At 41.3% G+C, this 22,584-nt stretch overlaps 1 protein-coding gene across 6 annotated transcripts in view; it reads left to right on the top strand.

The window, feature by feature from the left end:
• Positions 1-22,584, top strand: part of dysf (dysferlin, limb girdle muscular dystrophy 2B (autosomal recessive)) — a 114,709-nt gene that overhangs the window by 71,925 nt on the left and 20,200 nt on the right. For all 6 annotated transcript variants that reach the window (XM_085349229.1, XM_085349234.1, XM_085349206.1 and 3 more), the window contains 9 exons: positions 11,106-11,234; positions 11,484-11,639; positions 11,820-11,911; positions 14,291-14,461; positions 15,089-15,231; positions 19,061-19,200; positions 19,328-19,416; positions 19,530-19,625; positions 19,707-19,848. In XM_085349229.1, the coding sequence (XP_085205355.1) occupies positions 11,106-11,234; positions 11,484-11,639; positions 11,820-11,911; positions 14,291-14,461; positions 15,089-15,231; positions 19,061-19,200; positions 19,328-19,416; positions 19,530-19,625; positions 19,707-19,848 (1,158 nt within the window). The remainder of the gene's footprint in view (positions 1-11,105; positions 11,235-11,483; positions 11,640-11,819; positions 11,912-14,290; positions 14,462-15,088; positions 15,232-19,060; positions 19,201-19,327; positions 19,417-19,529; positions 19,626-19,706; positions 19,849-22,584) is intronic.

Raw genomic sequence — 22,584 nt, 5'->3', positions numbered from 1 at the left:
CGGTACTAGCGCACGCAGGCTTTCAATTGAACTCAGTTACACAGCGATAAAAAGAAACCCAGAAAATGTCAAGAAGCTGTTGTATTATTAACTGCAATAGCCGGTCGCATGACAGCCACGGGAAGCCGACGGGTAAAGAGATCGTTTTTTTTTTTGGTTTTTTTTTTATCGGATTACGTCGTTGAAGAGAAATTTTTTTAAGCCATGTTTCCGAAGTAAGAGCCGACGGATGGTCTGGATATACCAAATATAATGTCTCAGAACACTCCAGCACACATGTTAGTCTGCTCCAAGCATTCCCACAAAGGTCAGTCTGCTGTTGTAGTTAATACGTCATTTTTCTTAACATAATTGGTGATATAGGTTACAAGCAAGTCTGGCGCTGAACAGAAATTGTCGCGCTATGCTCCTTTATTTATTGTGTTTATTGTGCATAAATAGTGAATTGTCCTGACACAATATTGCGTTTCGTTTCTGTTATTACCATGGTACATTGACGAAAACATATACTTTTATTCACAGGGTAAAACAGTTGTTTTGTATCACTAATTGTCCAGTGCGATTACAGCATACAATATTATTGTCACTGCTACATTTCTGTAATGCTACCAGAAATTATTTCCACTGCTAATTAATTACCGTTGAGCTCAAAGGTTATATTAATAAACGGTTAACGAATGTGTATTTATGAAGACGATTTGTGAGACTGGTAAACTTACCTTTGTTCGTACGATGGTCTTTCGTTCTACACGGTGCATTTCAAGGTCCTGTACCCATCCGTCGGTAAACTGTACCTGGGCTTGTTGCAGTGACCTGAAGTTACTAAACTTCATGAGTGTATGCACTCACTCCAAGAACCGTATAATTATAAATATGAGCGTGGTGAAAGTTGGGCAGCACGCTAACGTCTTTTGTCCCTCTGTGTGCTCGTAAGGGTCTGACCCTTTCACTCCTTTGATTTTTTCCTCGTATTTTTCTTTGACTTTTCGTCGAGTCTGTCTTTGTACGGACCGGCATGGTTCTCCTTTTGTTTTGTACATTCCTTTTTTGTGCGGCAAAGAAAAAAACAAGAAGGTATTGGAACCGGAGAATGAACGTTTTGCGGTGCTGAAAATGCTTGCGTTTGATGCGGTACTTGGATTGTTTTGCCACGAGTTCCCAGCATGCAATGCGCGAAAATCACGTGATTGCTAAACAAGGGGGAGGGTGCATCCGGCCTCCTCGGCTGTAATTGGTCCAGCCCAGAGTCGATCATGACCAATTGGCCAATCCAACACCTTTCATTATATATACCCTTCCTAAAAAAATAAAAAAAAATAAATAAATAAAAAATCCATTGGCCCATAAAAACAAAAAATCGCCAGCGGCCCACCGGGCAAATGCCCGGTATGCCCGATGGCCAGTCCAGCTATGCTTGGAGTCCCAACAATTAATTGATGTGTAATTCATGCACCTTGGACTTGTATGGACAGAAATTGACTTTTACCATACCCTTATTTCTGAGAGTATAATAGGGTAAAGGTAACAGTAGCAGAAAGAATAAAAAACTGAGAAAGTAATAAGAAAACATGAAAAAGATGGAGACGCCTTTAGCCTTTGTTCCTTTTTCTTAAAACCCGTTCATTGCTCTAAACCTCACCATTTAAATCATTTATCTGCCCTAATGCCAGTTCACTCTGTCAGTCTGTCATTCCCCTCCTCCCCCTCTCTTCTCATGCTCCATCATCACAAGTCTCGGCATCGTGACATTCTGTCCGTTTCCCTAACTTCTTCATCCATGACTCATCCATGTTGAATTTGCTTTGGGAACACCACAGTGGGAGAGATTCAGGGAAAAGGCTGTGCTCTGATGTTGGCGACTCCGAAATGAGCCGTCGTCAATGTTTGTCTATAGTCTGGTCCTTTAAGAGTCTGCCGCCATCCCAGGAGCAACCCTTGATCGCCCACGCTCTGTTCAACCCTTATCCCGTTTCTCTTGGCCCAAACGGCGACCTTTCCTTCCACCGGGATTCAAAGCACACGTCAGTCTCTTGTCTGATTCCCAAACAAATGACTAATCATGTCAGAATGTTGCCTTTTTTATTACTCTTTAATTAGAGCTCTAACCTCTGCCTTGAAAGCCCTTTCACATCATCACAGCAATAACAACAGGTTGTCTGCATGTACCCTGACATACATGTTGTACAAAGTCAAAATCAAGGGCTTAAAAGTAAAATATTAGTAATTGATAGGCTTTAAGTGTATTTATTAATATTATTAAATCACATAGCAACACAGTTAGTCATGAATCTAATGAAAAAAACGTTTAAAAATAGGTTTTAACATCCAGAGATTTTCCATAAAAGCCATGCTATATGTGCTGTAATGTCAAATAATATTTCTTTGCCTCTTTCTTTATATGAAACCATTAAAGTAGAGCTCAAACTAAATGGCACAGTAGAGAACAATTACATCTTGCCCAATAGTCATTGACCCTTGAAAGACTCTTTCCATTTTTCTAGTGGTTGTATTTTTTTCAGTCAGGAGCCTATTAAATGGTTTCACCCTGGCCGATGGAAACACATCTAAGTCACCTCTGAGTTTTTGCGACATTTCAAAACTTTGCTCAAAATTCAGTTGACAGTTGGATGGAAACTAGTGAAATGACCAGTGAGCCACTGATTCCATCGTCACGTTGCCTCACTTTCACCCTTTCACCGACCAGCTCGGTGCCAACACCTCCTTTTGATTTACTCCCCCCCGCCCCTCTCCACTTTTCTCCCACTCTGTTTCCTTTATGTCTTTGACAAGTCCTTAACTCAGATCTGCTACTGTCACAGAGAAATTAGCTGCTGTTTCCAACCTTTTTCAACCTCTTTTTCTGATTTCCTCTGACCTTTCACTGTCTTTGGGTAGCAACTGTCAGCAGACACAGTTTCCAGCCCTTGCTCTGACCTGAGGAAAATTTGCTTACTTTTCTTCTCAGCATTGGCTTTGTGCTCCCCTCATTTTGTCACCTTTCTGGTTCTGTTTCCATCTCCTCCCGCTGCTGCAAAAACTTTTTCGGTTACATCACCAATTTAGCACACTGGTGTGCCACTCATATGAAGGTGGACAAGAAAATGACATTCGAAAAGGGCTAAATATTTGAGAACAAGTGAAAATAGAGACTTTGCTAAAAAAATAAATAAACTGGCATAAATGGGAGAATAAAATTAATTGTCTGGAAGAATAATGCAATCCACTAGAGAATAAGTAAATACCACAAAGATTTTCTTCATCAGAATGAATGAAAATGTTCACTGCATGTATTATTGTAGGGTCTTTACCTTACAATATGAAGCGTCTTGAGCCAACTGTTGTTGTGATTTGGTACTATATAAATAACACGGAATTGAATTGAACTTCAGTGTGGCCAGTTCCCCGCTATCACTATAGAAAAAAGTCAAAATTAAGAAAGACCTTTTTTTTTTTTTTTTTTAAACATATGTTTTTATCATCATATTGTACGAGACTCCTCAGACCAGACAATGTCCTTCCAATCTTCTAGTGTCCAGTTTTGACAATAGAAGCTTGTGTGAATTGTAGCTTGCGTTTCCTGTTCTTGGCTGACATAAGTGACACTCGGTATGGTCTTCTGCTACTGTAGCCAATCTTCTTGTGAATTAAGAGATACTATTTTGCAAATCTTCATTTGGAAAATAGAAAACACCCTGGTTATTGTGTTACAGCTCAAAGCAGTCCAGCTGTTCTCCTCTGACCTCTGGTATCAGTGAGGCATTTTTACCCCTAGAAGTGCCGCTCACTGCATATTTTCTCTTTTTCCTGACCACTCTCCATTTGGTCATCCTAGTATCGGCAGTTTCTGAAATACTCAGACCAGCCTGTCTGTCACCAATTACCATGTGACATTCAAAATCATTTAAATCAGCTTCATTTTGATGATAAGTTTGAAGTACAGCTAAATGCATGGGTTTGCTGTCAGACAAAGCCTTGGGTTTTGCCACTATGATGCTTCAGCTGCAACAGTGTTTGAATAAAATAAGTTTGAAAGCACCAAAAAGTTCACATAAAACTTACTTTACATTATCGGGCTAAATACATGGTTTAAACATGATGAAGACAAAGGCTGTGTTAGACAGACATGATAGCAATATGCTCTGTCAACACGCAATGATTAGCACAAAGATAATGCTATGCTTTGCTAGCAATGCTAATATCAAAGCTAATATTTCTCCATATAGGGGAGAGCGGGGTAAGTTGTCACACTTTTCACACTGACTAACTCTTACTGAGCACCATACATCACAATGTAATAAATGTTTCACCAAATGAAAGAAGGAAGTCTCGGGCACATATGATGTATTCATTACATTTTCATATCTTATCTCATTACGGAGTTGTAGACTGTTGAATGGAGAATGTGTACTTGTGACAATTTGCCCCATCGGCAGGTAAGTTGTCACACTAGATTATCTTAAAATAAGAACACAAATACTTAATTGTGATTATTGATTTTAATTGTTAAATTCAAACCAAAACTGGAAATTTGAACAATTATGCCAAGAGAATTTGGAAAAAAACAATTATTTCAATCCAATACACATTTTAATCAAAACATTAAGTAGAAAGAAAACTTTAGTTTGAACTTTAAACTCAAATGTTCTCTGGCTTGCACATAAATCCATCATAAATGAATGGAATGCTGCAAATAACTTGCTTTACTTAACATGTTTATCCTCTGAACAAAACAGATGCCCTATTTCTGATTAATCAGACTCAACTTCAGAGTCACAATTCTGGCACACATAAATTGCCTGGCCTGAGGTGCAAGCATCATGGGCCCATTAGTTGCATTTTACGCATTTTACCCAGGTCTCTTTTGGACAACTGTTTGAAAATGGCTCCACACAGACAAGGCAGAAGCACTCTTCATCATCTGATGATGACTCTTGAATTATTTTTCTTCTTTTAGCTGCGTTGTTCTTCATAGGTCCAGATGTTTTCCCCCCTCGCGTCCCTCTCTTTTGAAACAGCTTTTTGCTAGATTCAGCCTTATTCTTTTCTTTTTCTAGTTGCTGCTTCACTGGCGTGTCGGTTAGAATTGCTGATTTGCGTTGTTTTCTTCCTTTGCTGGATGGTTTTCGGCGGCCAGCTTTTGGATATGGCCGGATGTCCTCTGGAGTTGGTAGTCCGCTGTCAGTAATTGCAGTGCTGGGTAAGGGTGAGCTCATGATAGAGATGGTGCTGGAGCTTGGCAGTTCAGAGTTGGTGCTGGGGCCTAGCAGTGCAGAGTTGGTGCTGGGGCCTGGCAGTGCAGAGATGGTGCTGGGGCCTGGCAGTGCAGAGGTGGTGCTGGGGCCTGGCAGTGCAGAGGTGGTGCTGGGGCCTGGCAGTGCAGAGGTGGTGCTGGGGCCTGGCAGTGCAGAGGTGGTGCTGGGGCCTGGCAGTGCAGAGTTGGTGCTGGGGCCTGGCAGTGCAGAGTTGGTGCTGGGGCCTGGCAGGGCAGGGTCCGGAATAGGGCGATCTGTGATGTAGGATGGTGCAAACTCGGCTTCCAGAAATACATTTCTGTTGTAAGGTTGAATCCCAGCCACCCTAAAACCAGCCTGAATGTTCAATGGGGTTGCAGCCAGAGGATATGCAATTGCCACAATCCCAGGAATGTCATAAATGGACATTGTCTTCCCAGGGTTGTTCCTCATCCAGGCATCACACGTGCTGTTGATGTGCCTCTTTAGTGGCCCGCAGACAGACCTGTCTAATGGTTGGAGCCGATGTGAGCAGTGCGGTGGGAATGACAGCATGATTATGCCATTTTCTTTGGCATAATTGAGTCCATCAATGGACAGATGAGACTCGTGGTTGTCCAAAAGGAGTAAACAGGGCTTCTCCTTTGAACACTTTGTATGTTCATTGAAATGTTGCAGGAAGTCAACAAAGTGTGTGTCTTTCATCCATCCAGAGGAATTTGCCCCTCCTTTGCTGCCAGGTGGCCCGTTGATCAGGAAATGGTCATGGAAGTGGACACGTGGGAAAATAAAGTATGGAGGTAAACTATTCCCTATGGCTGAGACAGCACAGGCCAGTGTGACAAGGGTTCCCCTTTCAGCAGAGGTCAATGACCCTACTTGTTTGAATCCACGTCTGGCCAACACTTTGTCTGGTTTATGTACAGTGGTGACCCCAGTTTCATCAACATTCCAAATGTCTCCTGGTCCAAACTCATATTTGCATAACACTTTCTCTAAGTTGTCAAAGAAAGCATTGACATTCTCTCTGTTGAAGCTACTTGCCCTGGCAAGGCTAGTTGCTTCTGGCTTTCTCAGTGACAATGTTGTATGCCGCTTTAAAAAGCCTGTAAACCACTCTTTGCTGGCCTTTTCTTTTTCTGCCCACAAAGGCACAAACTTCAGTTCGTGTGCCACAGCAAACTGGTAGGCAAGCTTTCTGACCTCACTTGGTGACAGACCAAAATAAATGTCAGCTGACCTAGTAATATACTCAACAAGCTGCTTTTCCAAATCAGGGGAAAAAATCTTCCTTGGCGTTGTATAACCAACCATTGTTGTTGGCATGGCTGTCTGACTTTCAATTTCTTCTCTGGTAATCTTTTGACAATACTGAGTTAGAGTACGGTAATTTATGTCAAAATCCTTTGCTGTACTTCTGATTGATTTGTTCTGCATCTTTACCTGCCTGACTGCCTTTAACATAATGTCAGGTGGTGTTCTGCCACGCTCTGTCTTTCGTTGATAATTTCGAACCATCTTACTTTCTTCCTTCCTTCCTTAATTCCTGCCTCTCCTTCCTTTCTTCAAAAACCTTATTACAAATACAAATGAATTACAATATCAATTTTTTGGAGCATTTATTTGTACTGGGGCAAGTTGTCACATGTGACGACTTGCCCCAAAGTTAATGAGACAACTTGCCCCAAACTGACATTTATGCTAATTTTGGCTAAATGTCAGGGTTAGCTCAACATAGCACATCAGCTGAAGTATCAAAAGACACGTTAATGTCTCCTCTATTTTGTGTAAAATAATAATTTGTAACATCTATACCTAACAAAGTTGTACTGAAGAAAATTTAAAGTGATTTATTTTTCCTTTTAGGTCAAAAAAATAAAAAAGATGTGCTCACCTCAGATTAGAGCAGTCTTGACTACATGTGAACAGGAGGTTGACTATAGAAGAAGTCGTCACACAAAGTGGCTATTTCATTTTTGAGATAGAGCCTCTAGTGTTGGAGTTATGAACAGTGTGACAACTTACCCGTGTGACAACTTACCCCGCTCTCCCCTACTATTTTACAGCTGTAATAATCTGTGTGGAGTTACATATATTTTGTGTTTCCTACCGTTTAGTAAGATTTATTAGCTCCAGTTTCAGCAACGCAGACATCTTTGAACTTAAACTTAAAAAGGCAGGAGGTATGGCACAGTCAAGACCGTGTTAATGCTCTGGTTTGAAACATGCAAACAAATGACACTAAGGCTACGTGCACACTAATGCGTTTTTGTTTAAAAACGCATCGTTTTCTCTCCGTCTTGGCCTCTCGTCCACACTGAGACGGCATTTTCGCTCATGGAAAACGCAGCGTTTACAAAACGCTCTCGAAAACGGATACATTTGAAAATGGTGCTTTCGCGTCGCAGTGTGGACAGTGAAAACGCAGACTTTGTAAAACGATGATGCATGTTAGTCATATGATGCAGTCATGTGACCAATTAAACTAAGATAGCGGAGGGCATTATACAGCAGTTGTTTTGTTTTTCTACTTTATACTTTTGTGTTACTCGCAGCAACAACTCCACATCATTGTTAGTCCATTTAAAAAAACTCTGTGCCTTTCCTCGACATTTTGCCGCGACGTTTCAAAGAGTAAATAAGCGGCAGACAGAAATAAGCGGCAGACAGAAATGAGGCAGGTCGAATCTTCTTGCATTTCAAGCATGCACAGTACTGGAACGTAAGCGTTTTCGTCCATTTCAATGTGGACACACAACTCTGTGAAAACGACTGAAAACGCTAGTGTGGACGCGAAGCGTTTTCGGATGAAAACGCTGTTTTCAAATCTATCCAGGCTAGTGTGGACGTAGCCTAAAGGGTTATCATTGCATTTAAATGTGACACCAAGTCCTAATCAAGCATCCAAACATGAGCAAGAGTCAGTTGAAGTTTTTTATGTGGTATTTCACTAAGTTCATGTTTGTCACATCTGATTTTTATGCAGGGCACATGATACATGGTTTATCTCATTGTGTACAATGACCTTAAAGTTAATACAGGCTAGAAGAAAGAGTATAATGCTAATGCTAGTGCATAGCTTGTAACACTCTAAAAGTTAGCTAGCACTAAAGTGATTTATAGCAATTAAAAAAAAAAAACATTCATGATTTAAACAATTTGGTAAACCAAGTCATAAAACAGCTTTGACTGGTGACATTCAGGAACAAGAGCTGTGATTGCCACTGTGGTTTCTAGTGGGTGCGCTGCATTTTTTTTTTTTTTTTTTTTTACTTTCTTGCTGTCTTACATCAGCCTTTACCTCATCTCCTAATTTTTCCATTTTACCTTCTTTGTACTGTCCTTTTCAATCCACACAGTGATGTTCTCTCAAACCTTGGGCTTACTCCACTGCTTCCACACTCTGACCACTCATTTCACATCTTTGCTTCTGCCCTGCAACAGACAGCAGAACTGGTTAGTTTTGCTTCTGTCACAAAGACACCGCTGTTACCACCCTTGTTATGACTTCGCCTGTCTCTTGGCGTCTCCTTTCCCACCGCCTTCCATCTCCATTGGTATTGGGTGCATTTCCAAACTTGTCTTGCTCTGTTGAGAACAAGCCAGCTATTTCTTAGTCAGAACCAATGGCTTTTTTGAGTCTCTGCTTCATGGTAGATGTCAGTACAAGTTCAAAGTGTTATTTTGAGCTTTTTTAAAAGAAAGAAAAATAAAATGCAAACTGTTAACTGGTGAATTTGAGAAGGTGACCTTTAACGTTTTGATCGAGAAAGGTTTGCTATTTTCTGTCTTTTTTTTCATGTAAGGTTAATTTAGCTAAACTTTATATCAAAAACGTAATTTCTAAGTACATTTTCTATAAGTGATATGATTTAATCATATCGTGGTTTAATCAGCAAGGTATCTGTTTAGTACCTGTGTGTATCCTATACATTATTAACTGTATATGCTTTGCCAGAGCCTTTTTCTCCATGCTCTGCCTTGCCCTTTTGGGTTTGGTGTTGAAGTACTGAAATGAATCGCTGTTTCCAGACCTTTCATTCATTTACATCACCCCCGTCGTCGGTATGTTTCCACAGTTCCTGCCCCCATTCCTGCTTTTCCAACTCTTTCACCTCTCTCCTTTCACAGCATTAACCGTACACCCTTCATTTCATCCAACACAACCCCCTTGTTTCTCCTCATTTCCTAACAATCCTCTTTCCTCCCCTTCCCAGTTTAATAACAAAGTAAATGGAAAGCATCTCATTGCTTTCACAACCTTTCTCCTCCCTCTTTCAATTCATTTTGAAAAAGTGCTTGCAAGACCACTGTCTTAGTTTCTGCATAACTTGAAAAAAACATTTGCAAGAAAGAAACAACAGCCTTTTGTTTAACAACAATCTTCCAATAATGAGATTTGGGAGTGCACATGTTCCCCCAGCAACAGGTTGTTATCACAGGGTCACTGGCTGGTTTGTTGGACTGCGTAAGTGGAGACTTTAGCAAGCATTTCACCAGCAAATCCCATTAACATCCAACAGCCACTCGCAACTGGTTGGGGAATATGTGTTTTTCCCTCACAGATGGTTGCCAGATGGTCACAGATCAGTCTCTGTGCCTGTGTGACTGGAGCTCATTTCAGTCTATCCTACTTTTTCATCATAATTGTTACAGATGCGAAATTTCAAACACAAAAGTGACTGGTGTCACAACCTGTAGCTGGTGACAAATATGAGATTTCAGTTGGCTGCCTCTTTCACATACTAGATTGTGACTTTCCAGAACTTGATAAGCTGAAGAAAGTCAATGAATTTGACTGAGTTAGTGAAGTAGAAAATCATCACTAATGAAAACAAATTAATCTAGTCATGCTTTGGACCCATTGAATTCTCACACATGTGTATCTAATTTGAAAAAAAACTTGATAAACTTGATAATGTCTTAAAAACTGAACATGAATTAGATGTAAACACCACTGTTATTCTTATATATTGATGAGCTCTTTAGCTTTGCATGATTCACAGCTTAAAATAAGCCTTGTGTATCTTTTACTGGACCTCAATTCATCCATGTTTGGCTTCTCCCTATTTTGACCAACTTTATTGTGATTGGCTGTCCCTCATAAAAGGCTTGAACATCAGGTGGTCTCCTCTGTGGACACTTTGCGTTGCATGCATCTGCATGCATCCGAGGCAGTGGACTTCAGTGAAGTATAACAGGAATGATTACTCAGCCGTGGTGCCTCCAGCTGCCTGTGTCCTTGTCTGCAACAGAGTATAATTGAGGCCTTGGGGATATCCCCTCTCTATGACATCATGCAGATCCAAGACTTGGAAAACCTCAGTCTGAAGGCTGAGCTTTTGGCTCACAGGGATTACTTTTACATACTCTGAATTCATTATTTGAAATTTTAAACATGTTGATTGCGACAGATCCAAAAAGCATTTTCTTTCTCATTCTCTGCGTTTACATTCACAGCCCCTCTTCTTCTTTCTCTTTGTCTGCTCACCAATTTTCATTGGCTCTGATGTTTTCATGTTCACTACTCTAAATAGTAAGCATATGATGTGTCCTCCTTCCATACCCCAAGCGTCTCTTCCTTTTATTCCTTTCTGAGTCTTCTGTAATTTAAAATATGTCTTTCATTCTGTCATCTCCACATCTTGTTGCGCTGTGGACTTTCATCCATCTCTGCCCCTCTTTTACACTCTCTTAAATGTCTTTTTTTTTCTTTTTTTTCTCCTACCTCCTTATTCTGCTTTTCCTCTTTCTCTTTTTTTTTTTTTTTTGCCCCAAACGTATCTATTACTTTGTAATGTGTGAGTCAGCTATTAAAATAGACCTGTTTTAGGGCTAAATAAACTCCTATCCCGCTCTGCTCTTCCTCCTCAGGTGTATGACCGGGAGCTGGAGAAGATCGAGGATTTTAAAGGACTTTCTGATTTCTGCCAAACATTCAAACTGTACAGAGGAAAGACTCAAGATGAAGGAGAAGATCCCTCAGTGGTGGGAGAGTTCAAGGTAAATGCAAAGTTTAAAAGTTGTTCGGTCGAGTCTCACTATTTGCCATTTTCTTCTAGTCGCCACATTGCAAGTTGTTGCAGCCTGATGTGAAGTTACGTATCACATATCACATGCTAAATTGTGCCTAGAGCTTATCTCGATTCATTCATCTTTGTCGGTACTTATTAATTTAAAAGCTTCCTTTACACCACTTCACATCTACTTCTTTAATTCACAATCCCTCCACCCCTCTCCCTTATGAACCAGGGCATGTTTAAGATCTACCCCCTGCCAGATGACCCCGGTGCCCCTGTTCCCCCAAGGCAGTTCAGAAAGCTGCCTCCCAATGGCATCGAGGAGTGCTTGGTCCGAGTCTACATCATCCAGGCTCATGGACTCCAGCCCAAAGACCCCAATGGGAAGGTATAAGGGGAGAAAGGGAGAGAAATGTAGAAGAGGATGGCTAGAAAATGTAACCAGAATTAGGTACTCATGGTTAGGATACTCATTAAGGTCAAGGAAAAGATTTGTACCAAGGAGGGTATAAGTGATACCAAGGAAATAGAAGATGACATGAGTTAACAGAAAGCTTGTTGTTCTCAGTGTGACCCGTATGTGAAGATCACGCTGGGGAAGAAGTCAGTCAACGACCATGAAAACTACATCCCCTGTACACTGGACCCAGTCTTTGGAAAGTACGTACACTAATGCCTCTTTGGTCTGTCCCTCTTTCCCCCCTTTCTGTCTATCTGTGCCTAAAACCAAAAGTCTGGACTTCCCCGATCTTGCTGACTCGGAGGCGATCCACAGACTTTCAGAGTCTCTGGTCTAGAGGCAGGCTTCCTTAAACTTCACTCCTCTATCCTCTGTTATTCCATGCAAACCAGCACACCCTGGCACATATTTCATACCACTTGACATTTTCAGTGCCATAAACCGCAATGGTTCACAGGGAACTGAATACCTACCCATGGGTTCCTGTTAATTGATGAATTGTTTTATATTGAATGTCTTAATATCAATAAAATGTTAAAAAACAAAATACAGAACAGGAAAATATACCATGAGAAACTATTTATTACACAATTTACACAGGGGTAGGATGAAGTGTACACATGTTGCACTGTTGTCACGTATCATGTATAAAGGTCCCAATCTGTCCCCAAGTTAAAAGGATGTGGATTCAGTCTGTATCTAACTGTGCCACAAATCTTTGTGTATGTGTAGAGGGATGAAGGTTGTATGTCCCGGCTGATTCCTAGTTTGGACAAAAATAATAATAATTGAGGTTGCAGTACAAAAACTAACTTTTAAATGTTATTCTTTAACTAAACTGAAGTTTAAATTTTGCATTTGTTTATATTCAGCACTCTGGGTCATTTCCACATCCTCATGTTTATTCTTGAGCTCTACTAGAGTCGCTTTGCAAACTTCAAATATTTGTTAATCTTATATTAGGACTTGTTCCTCTGTCTGTTTACCTCTAGCTGTTTTACTGCCCTTCCTTTTAAGGCCACCTCCTTGTTAAGCTAACTTCCCTGTGATTGGATGTCCTTTACAAACAGAAGGTTTGGGTGGGGCTATTGTGCTCACAGACAGAGCAGTTTCCCTCTAATGACTACATCCACTCTGACACCATACAGAGCCTAAGAGCAGACAAAAACTGCCTGAAACCTGAGCATTGTGCTCACAGGGATTACTTATACATATACAGAATGTATTATTTGAACCTTTGCTCATTTGCCATGTTTAATATCAACTTCAACCATCATATACATAAGCATAATTAAAAGTTATTTGAAAAAAAGTAATCAATTGGTGGTCGATAAAGCAAATAGACTTTTTTGGAGACTAATAAAACCAGCTGAGTATGAGACGTCATCAGCAGGTGGCCTCTTTGCTTAGTTGGTAATCCAGCTCTGGTGATTGCTGCATAAATTTAGCATGAAGCAGTGTTATAGAGAACTTTTGTATAATTTTATTAAAGCTTCTCTCTATCTTTTTTAGAGCTAATAAAATATAATGACTGTAAAAGAAGCTGACAAAATGAAACTAAAGAGGGTACAATAATAAAACATGGATTCTTAAAATAATTAAAAGACAATCCATTGTAAAATGTTCATAAAACAAAAAAATCTTGATTAAAAAAACCCAACTAACTATCCTCTAACTATTCTATTCCACTTATCCTTATTCAGCTTCACAGTGGGCAGGAGCCTATCCCACCTACAATAGGGCGAGAGGCGGGGTACACACTGGTCAGGTCGCCAGTCTGACCCAGTTCTAACACAGACCCACAACCATTCAAACCTATGGGAAATGTAGAATAACCATTTAACCTAACCCCACTAAGTGCATGTCTTTGGACTGTGAGAGTACCCAGAGAAACCAGACAGACACAGGGACAGCTCTGCAAACTCATGTCTTACATGATGATGATGAGGATGATGAGGATCCAGTCTAAATACATGACTCAGAATTATTTCCATAAGCACACATACTGAATTCACTCTGTCACTCTTTCGTATGCTTGTTACTCTATTTTGTGTCCTTCGCCCTTATGTGTGTTTTCTTGCCAGTAGGGGTCACTACACACAAACCAATCAGAGCACCAGACCACAGTAGAGCAGAAACTTGGTGCACATCAGAGCTCCGACTGCTGGCTGTAAACTGCTCTCAGTCAGTGTGACAAGTCAGTGCACACCAGCGTTCTGCTAAAATGTCTTTCCATAGACTCATGAAGACGGCAACAGGGGGATAGGCTTGACAAATGTCCTAGCAGACCAGCACACATTACTCATCACAGGAGTGAAACTTAAGAAGTTCCTTCAAGTGGACGTGCAGATTTATGCTCCTTTTCCAGGAGGTTTTATCTGACATTGCATGTTAGGACATAATTTTGGCCTTAAAAACCACAAAAATTGTATCTGCATTTCAATCACTTCTACATGCATTTAAAATGTGATCACAATTCCTGTCATTGATGTGGTCACACAAACGCGTGAGAGGCCACTGGAAAGCTCCTAATGCCTGAACCAAAGCTGAAAATCCTTTTCTGCTTTCCTTTTCTACAGGATGTTTGAGCTCACATGTTCTCTCCCACTGGAAAAGGACCTTCGCGTGATGCTGTACGACCACGACATGCTCACCAAAGACGAGAAGATCGGCGAGACGGTGATTGACCTGGAGAACCGCTTCCTGTCCAAATATGGAGCCATGTGTGGCCTGCCACAGTCATATCATGTGTGAGGAGACATTTTTTTCTGTTTATTAAGCTTAAACTGAATTTCAATTAAACTGATAAAATTAGACCCTGAACTGTTCCAGATGTCACCCAACAGAAATGGATGTGAGAACAAAACCTTTTTTTTGTGACAATGATTATAGACAGACGAGATCGCGGATACAAGCGGCGGAAATGAGCTTCCTCCGAAGGGTGGCTGGCCTTCCTTAGAGATAGGGTGAGAAGTTCGGCCATCCGGGAGGGGCTCAGAGTAGAGCAGCTGCTGCTCCACATCGAAAGGAGCCAGCTGAGGTGGTTCGGGCATCTGACAAGGATGCCCCCCGGGCGCCTCCTGGGTGAGGTGTTCCAGGCATGTCCCACCGGGAGGAGGCCCCGGGGCAGACCCAGGACACGCTGGAGAGATTATATCTCTCGGCTGGCCTGGGAACGCCTTGGTATTCCCCCGGACAAGCTGGAGGAGGTGGCTGGGGAGAGGGAGGTCTGGGCCTCTTTGCTTAGGCTGCTGCCCCCGCGACCCGGCCCCGGACAAAGCGGATGAAGATGGATGGATGGATGGATGGATTATAGACAGATATAACAAAATAAATAAGACTTTATTTATATTATTTTTTTGTCTCTCACCTGTTAGATCTGGAGTAAACCAGTGGCGAGACCAGCTGACACCCACGCAGCTGCTATACAGATTCTGTGAGAGAAGAAATCTGCGGAAGCCAGTCTATGAAGACGAAGCAGTCCGCTTCAAAGGAGAACGATACATCGCTGCCGACCTCGGTGAGTGACCATTCCTCACAATTCAACTGAAGTATATAAACACGTGCAATAATAAATCTATACCGTTCGTTATATTGATACATTTACTGTATATAGATATGAAATACTTGAGCTGTACATTGATCAGGCATACAGTTTAGAGCACTGTCACTGAATCAGAGCATCTCCAAACCTCCCGCTATTATGGGATGTTGCCGGTCTGCAGTGGTCGGTTTCTATTAGAAGTGGTCCAAGGAAGGAACGGTGGTGGACCAGCAAAAGGGTCATGGTGGCCAAAGCTCACTGATGCACATGGCAGCAAAGACCGGCCCGTGTGGTCTGATCCAACAGACGAGCTGCTGTAGCTCGAACTGCTAAAAATGTCGATGCTTGTTCTGATAGAAAGGTGTCAGAATACAGAGAGAGTCACAGTTTGCTGGGTTTGTGGCTACATAGCTGCAGGCCAGTGAGAGTGCTCATGCTGACTACTGTCCACCACCGAAAGCACCTACAGTGACCACAGAACAATGGAAGATGGTGGCCTAGTCTGATGAATCATGTTTTCCGGGTTTGCGCGTTGCTCACTTGGGGAACACCTGGCACCAGGATGCACACAAGCCCACCGAGATAATGTGATGCTCTGGGGAATGTTCTGCTGGCAAACCCTGGGTCCTACCATCCATGTGGATGGTGCTTTGGCACATAACACCTACTTAAGCCTTTTTGCAGATCCTATATTCACCTTGCACAGGGACTCTATTACCACCTCTAAACCCCTTTTCGCCATAGTCCATATTGTTGTTTTTGAGATCTTTTAGCTGACTTCACTTTGTCTAATATAAAAATTTGGTTGATGAAGTATTTAAGCTAAGCAATGAGGACTGGGGCAAATACTGCATAACACAAAGAAGAGCAGTAGTTTACAACCTTACAGCAGTGAGTGGGAGCAGAGGCAGAGCAGAAGACGTGAAGGTCTCACTTTCAGTTTCACTGTCAAATGATGGCTAAATGCCTAAATAAATAAACAAATCAGGGATGCCATCATGAAAAACGTAAGAAATCTGATTTGAGAACAGTAAAACATTTTTAAATTGAGTAAAAGGACTCCACAGATCAGATATTAAATGGCGTTCTACCAGCTTTGGTGGACATGTCTCGGTCTTAGCAGCTGTTATGCTGTTTGTGTTTTGATTAGAGCGTCGCTCCGCCAAACACAAACACACTTTTCACACAGCTGATTAAGTTGCTTACCAAAAATACAAACCGCAGATTTGTACCGTCCACATATTCACGTATGCTCAGTGCCCCTTAAGTACATTTACAGCAAGTAAATCAGTCTGCACTGTATTCCCACTGCACCCATATCCCCCTCACTCTCTTCTTTTTCTTCCTTTATTTGTGCTTTTCTTCCTCCTTTCTATTCTCTGCTTTTCTTTCTTCATCTTTTCTGTTCTTCTTTCAGTTTGACCCCATGATTCTGCTCTTCACAGCATCCATCACGCCGTCTACATCACCCTCATTTTCCCTCTTGTTGTTTCTTGTTTTTCTCTTTCCTTTTACCTCCTTGTCACCGTCCTCTCCTCTTTTCTTTTCACTCACTCTCATCATTATCTCGAACTTTCTGGCACCTTAATTTCTTTCTCTGTCTCTGATGTTTTCCTTCTTACGTGTTCTTTTCCACCATCCCCTCTCCATATTTGTTGGGATTTACATTATTCTTGGGTTGATATTGTTCATTTTCGCTTTTGATTTCAAGCTCTATTCTAGTCTAGTTTGAAAGCACATGTTTCCACATGTGCAGAACAGTTTATAAAAATAAAATTAATCATCCATACAAGCTCTTTTTTTCTGCACGTAAGTGCTTTTTATCTGACATTCACACTTCAATGAATACAACCCAGGGTTCAGTATCTTTCCCAAGGCATGCAAACTGGAGCAGCCAAGAATCGAACCACCATCTTTCCAATTAGTAGATAACCTGAGGTACAGTCACCCCCAACAGGCACCAGCAGGTCAGGAGTGAAACCAGGAGCACGTTTGTAAGTAAGTAAAGTAAAATTTTATTTATATAGCACCTTTCTAGATAAAAAGATCACAAAGTGCTTCACACAGGGATGACGAAGTATAAAACAAAAACAGGCAAAAGTTAACAAAATGTAATTCTAAAAAGATGTGTTTTTAGTTGTTTTTTAAAAAAAGAACGACTGAGTCCACAGATCTTAAGCTCAGTGGGAGAGAGTTCCACAGTCTCGGGGCCACAGTGGCAAAAGCTCTGTCTCCCTTAGTAGTTTGTAGCTTTATCAGACATCCACAGGGTCAATCACAGCACGCTGTGATTAAGTCTCCCCTCAGGGCTAACAGGGAAGTGTTCAGTAACATCCTGAGGTGTCTAAGGAAGAACTTACCTTAACAGTTACCTGAACTAACACTGTGAGTCAATGTGATCTCAACATTTGGTTTCTTGGAAAAAAAAAAAACTTTCTCAAATGAATCGCACCTTACATTTAATATCATCATCTTTCTTCTCGGTTTTGCCTTTCATCCTCCTCCCCTTCATTTGCTCCCCTTCTATCCTTTCGTACTTTCTCCTTGCTCTTCTACTTCTTTGCTTCCCCCGTTCAATTTTTCCAACATTTCACTCCTTCTACTCACTTTCTTTTGATGCTTTCTCACCCTCATCACCCCCTCCTTCCCTGCCCAATGCCTCAGTTTTACCCTCCTCCTCTGCCACTAAAGAAATGGAGGTGTAGAGAAGAAAAAGGAGGTGGGGGAGTGAAACTGCAGGACCACCTGAAGAGTGGAGTGATGAGATAAATATTCAAGATTCATTATCATCCCTGTGTGCACACAAAGCCGACCCACACATATGTTCCATGCAGGCTGCTACGGTGCGGGGGTCACGCTTGTCGTTTTTTTTTTTTTTTTTTTGGGGGGGGGGGATTTATGGTACGTGTGTGTGTGTGCGTTCTTGTGAGCCAACGTCAACATCATGGTCGTCTCTCGGTTGGTGAGGAGCGCTGCCGCAGCGTTTTCTTTCCACAGTTGCCGCGGTTACTGTGCGTCAGCTTGCTGTCCATCAAGCGAGGCTGCTAATTGGCCAAAAGGCCACGATCCTCATCCTCCCCTCATGAGTTTGGCTTTTCTTCGCTCTCTCCACCTCTTTGTCACATTCGTTTGTTTTTTCTTTCTTCACTTTGTTTCTTTTATTCACCTTCTGTCTTGAGTTTCTGCTCTTCTTCCATCCTTTGTGCCTCTCTACTTTTTGCTCTCCATCCTCTTTTTTTCGGTTGTATTTTTCTTCCTTTTAGTTTTAATATGAATTGCTTCTCTTGTTCTCTTTTCTGTGGGTTTGTTGTCTCAGAAGTCAAATTAAATATCTCTTTTGGCTTTCCACTTCGTCTCATCCCTCCTCTGTGCTTTTGCCTAGTCTCGTCCTTCTGCTTTGCTCCTCTTTCATTTTCCTCTCTCATCTTCACATCTCCCCTCCTCTCCTCTGCCTCCTCAGTCTTTCCTTCCTCTCCTCTTACAGCCGAGGTGACTCCAAGTTTACAGTCATAAACTTTTGACGTTAGCTTGATATTTTCATTTTGCTTGGAAGCCGTGAAGATTTTCCTCATTTGGTTGTGATGCAGAGAGAACAACCAATGCTTTAGAGTGTGTTAGTGTCTCACTAAGTGTGTATGTGCGTATGAATAATGAATTATTCCTAAGTGACCTGCTTGCTTCCCAGTTTGCCCAGTATTCTGGATTTCCATTCTCCACTCTTGAGTGGACCGGCCCTGTACTTAAACCCTAATCTCTGCATGTGTGTGTGTGTGTGTGTGTCTCTGTGTGTGTGTCATGTTTTCAGAGGACAAAAATGTGTCCAAACGTCATCTTGGCCCAATTAAGGAGCGACTGTCCCTTCACATCTTGAGGAAACTGGGATTGGTACCCGAACATGTGGAAACCAGACCACTCTACAGCCCGCTCCAACCTGACATAGAGCAGGTAGCACGCACACACACAATCCTGCAGTTGTGTGTGTGCTTAAGTTCTTCTCAGTTTCATCCTTTCCCGCTTTTTTTTTCCTGAGCATTTTCTTACCTTTTGTTTGCTTGTCGGTGCTCTCTGTCAGGGGCGTCTGATGATGTGGGTTGACCTCTTCCCCAAGTCTCTGGGACCACCTGGACCGCCGTTCAACATCACGCCACGAAAGGCCAAAAAGTAGGAACACAAATACACAAATATGTCAAGAAAGGCAAATCCATTTCCCGTTCTGATAACCAAAACAAGTCAGTCAGTATCTGAGGTAATTGAATCTTCTTTTTTTTTTTCAGGTTCTTCCTGCGTTGCATCATCTGGAACACCAGTGATGTCATCCTGGATGATGTCAGCATCAGCGGGGAGAAGATGAGCGACATTTATGTCAAAGGGTAAGAGGAACAAATCATTTAACTTCAAAATAAAGCTAAATAAACTGGGTGAGGGTCACAATAACTGATTCTGTCTTTCAGCTGGCTCGACGGACATGAACACAACAAGCAGAAGACAGACGTCCACTACCGCTCTCTGGGAGGAGAGGGGAACTTCAACTACAGATTCCTGTTTCCCTTCAACTACTTACCAGCAGAGCAACTGTGCGTCGTTGACAAAAAGGTAACAACGAGCCCAAATACAGCGAAGGACCCTGTGTTTGGTTTGAATAAATTAGACCCACTGGGACATAAAATCCACTGTGGTGAGGCTGTGATTTCATGCCATCGTCATGATCTTTAAGACTAAATTTAGCAATCACTTGACAATAATTTATTATGCTGCATATGGGGTTTAGAAACCAACGAAGAGACGAGTGTTGAAAAGTTTGAAAGAAAGGTGTTCTGGGAATACTTATACTGGGCTTTGAAAGTTGTGTTTGGACACTGATACAATTAGGCTACCAATCTACATTTTCCTCTTCAATAAGTGGTGAGTAACTAATGCACTTTCTGTGAACTAACCTTTCAAGTAAATGTGAGGATTCCCATTTGGAAATGCCATCCATCCAGCTTGTTGTAACTTCGCCAGGGTATGATTTTAGCATCTGACCACCAAAGTAGAGGAAATGCAGGGACGAGCTACCCCTCAGTAGTTAAAGCACATGTACGTCATCACCTCTGTCACAGCGCACCACACAAGTAGATTAAAAACCACAGAGAAGTCAGAATACTAGGATACTTTAACTTAAAACCGAGAACGTTCTGAGTGACCTGATGACATTTTTAAGAGTAGTGTTGTTGCTACTATGCTAACTAATCTATGCTTCAATAACATTTGAAATTAATACTATTCCTGAAAATCATCCTGGAGCACAGATATTCCTGACATACTTGACGTTTTGAACATAAAAACACAGGGATAATGAGGTGTTTATAGTTTGTTACAATAATGAAATATTCACAGGCATCAAGGGTTAGGGTTAAGGTGGGATGTACAGAAATGCAGAAATAATATGCAAATTATTATAGAAAATGTATTCTATAGAGCAGCGGTCCTAAACCCCCGGCCACAGAGCGGTACCGGTCAATGAGTCGCTTGGTACCGTGCCGCACGATTTGAGACTTGAAATTTATGGTTTTCAGGGTTTTTATCGTTAACTCGGTTTCCCTGGGTCTTTTCCCGTGTTGTAGTTGTGAGTCTTATTTTGAAAGAACTATTTACATGTTACCATAGTGACCAGAGAGCATTAAGGGGCAGAGGATGTTACTCTCAATGTTGTTGGCACATTTCAGGAGGACGCTGCATTTTTTTGTGTTGGTCATATCATTTTGTTTTGTTGTATTTATCCGCGACACCTTAAAGGCCGGTCGGTGAAAATATTGTCTGACATTAAACAGGTCCGTGGCACAAAAAAGCTTGTGGCTGCTATAGAACAACACATATTTGGAAGGAATGCCTGAGATGTATTGTAATCAGAGATGGGCAGTAATGTGTTACATTAATGCATTACTGTAATCCGATTACTTTTTTCAAGTAACGAGTAAATTAAGGGATTACTATTGCAAAAAAGGTAATTCGATTATTGTTGCTTTCCCGTAAGCACTCTGCGTTACTGCGTTACTAAAACCGTGATTTTTTTTTTTTTGCAAGAATGTCTCATGACAATGACGTAAGCGAGTGCGACGTTCGTGACAACAGCATGGAAGTACTGACCTTACTTTGAGTTTGATTCCATAAAAAGTGACAAAAACATTAGTGTCCGTTGTGCGTGGGAAGAAAACTTTACAGCGAAAAAAACCCCTAAACTTCTACGACGTAATGGGAAATTCACAGAGAAACTCGCAGATTCTTCCACTGACCGCAGCACACCTGCACCAGGGCAAACCTCCGCCTACCCCACTCCTGCTTTACAGGTGAAAATAGAGCAACAGGACCGTTAGTCTTTGACTTTATTTATTTTCTGCTGTGTTTCACTTGCATTTATTTGAAAGAGTGAGTGTAAACACAAAAAAACATATTTTATTTTATTGTATGTGCTGGAATGTGCAGAAAATAAATAAATGTTAAACAAATTGCTTCCAGTCAGAGAATGGTGCATATAATTTAATTTTTGCTTGATGCATAAAGTTAAAAGATTAAAACTGATAAAGCAAGTTTTAAAAAGAGACTTTTCCATTTGATTACATTTTGTATGGATTATGCAGAAAAAGTAGAATTGGGCTGAAAGATCTATCGCTTTATCACCTATTCAGGTTGTAAATCGTGTTTTTAAAAAGTAACTAAGTAACTAAGTAATTAATTACTTTTGAAAATAAGTAATCAGTAAAGTAATGGGATTACTTTTTGGTGAAGTAATCAGTAATTAGTTACTGATTACTTTTTTGAAGTAACTTGACCAACACTGGTTGTAATATACCTTACTTTGTCATAAAGTGATGCAGAAAATTTACAAAATGATTCATAAAAGTTTGCAAATATGCAGAAAATTTGTCTGACCTGAAAATATCCTGATAAAGAAACCCCCACCTCCTTACCCCCATACTCCAGCCTATGTATTGATAACATTCAGTTCCTGCAAACAGACGCACACTGTAAACTTGTTCAGTTATAATGAAAAAAAACCTCGCTACAAGCCCCTTGCTCAGTCCAAAAAACAGCCTCAAATTTAGTTGAATCTTATCACCAGTTAGTTTCTATGAGCTGGAGACATGTGGCAAAACCATCACACCCAAACATGAGCCAGTGCACAAAGTTCGGTCAGGGGGAATTTCCGAGGCGAGGTCGTCCCTCCAGAGTCCGCTAACGAATCTACTGTGGCCTTCAGTTAACAAAAATAATGATGTGACAATTTAACAAGAAAGAGTTGTGAGTTAAATGTTGTTGAATCTCTGAGACTCAACAATAACACTGAGTGAA

Source organism: Diplotaxodon limnothrissa, linkage group LG3 (genome assembly GCF_057381915.1).
Source record: "Diplotaxodon limnothrissa isolate DT_005_m linkage group LG3, D_limnothrissa_male_GT1.1, whole genome shotgun sequence".
NCBI classification, from domain to species: domain Eukaryota; kingdom Metazoa; phylum Chordata; class Actinopteri; order Cichliformes; family Cichlidae; genus Diplotaxodon; species Diplotaxodon limnothrissa.
Note: the sequence above shows the minus strand (reverse complement) of the source record. Positions and strands in the feature narration are given on the sequence as shown.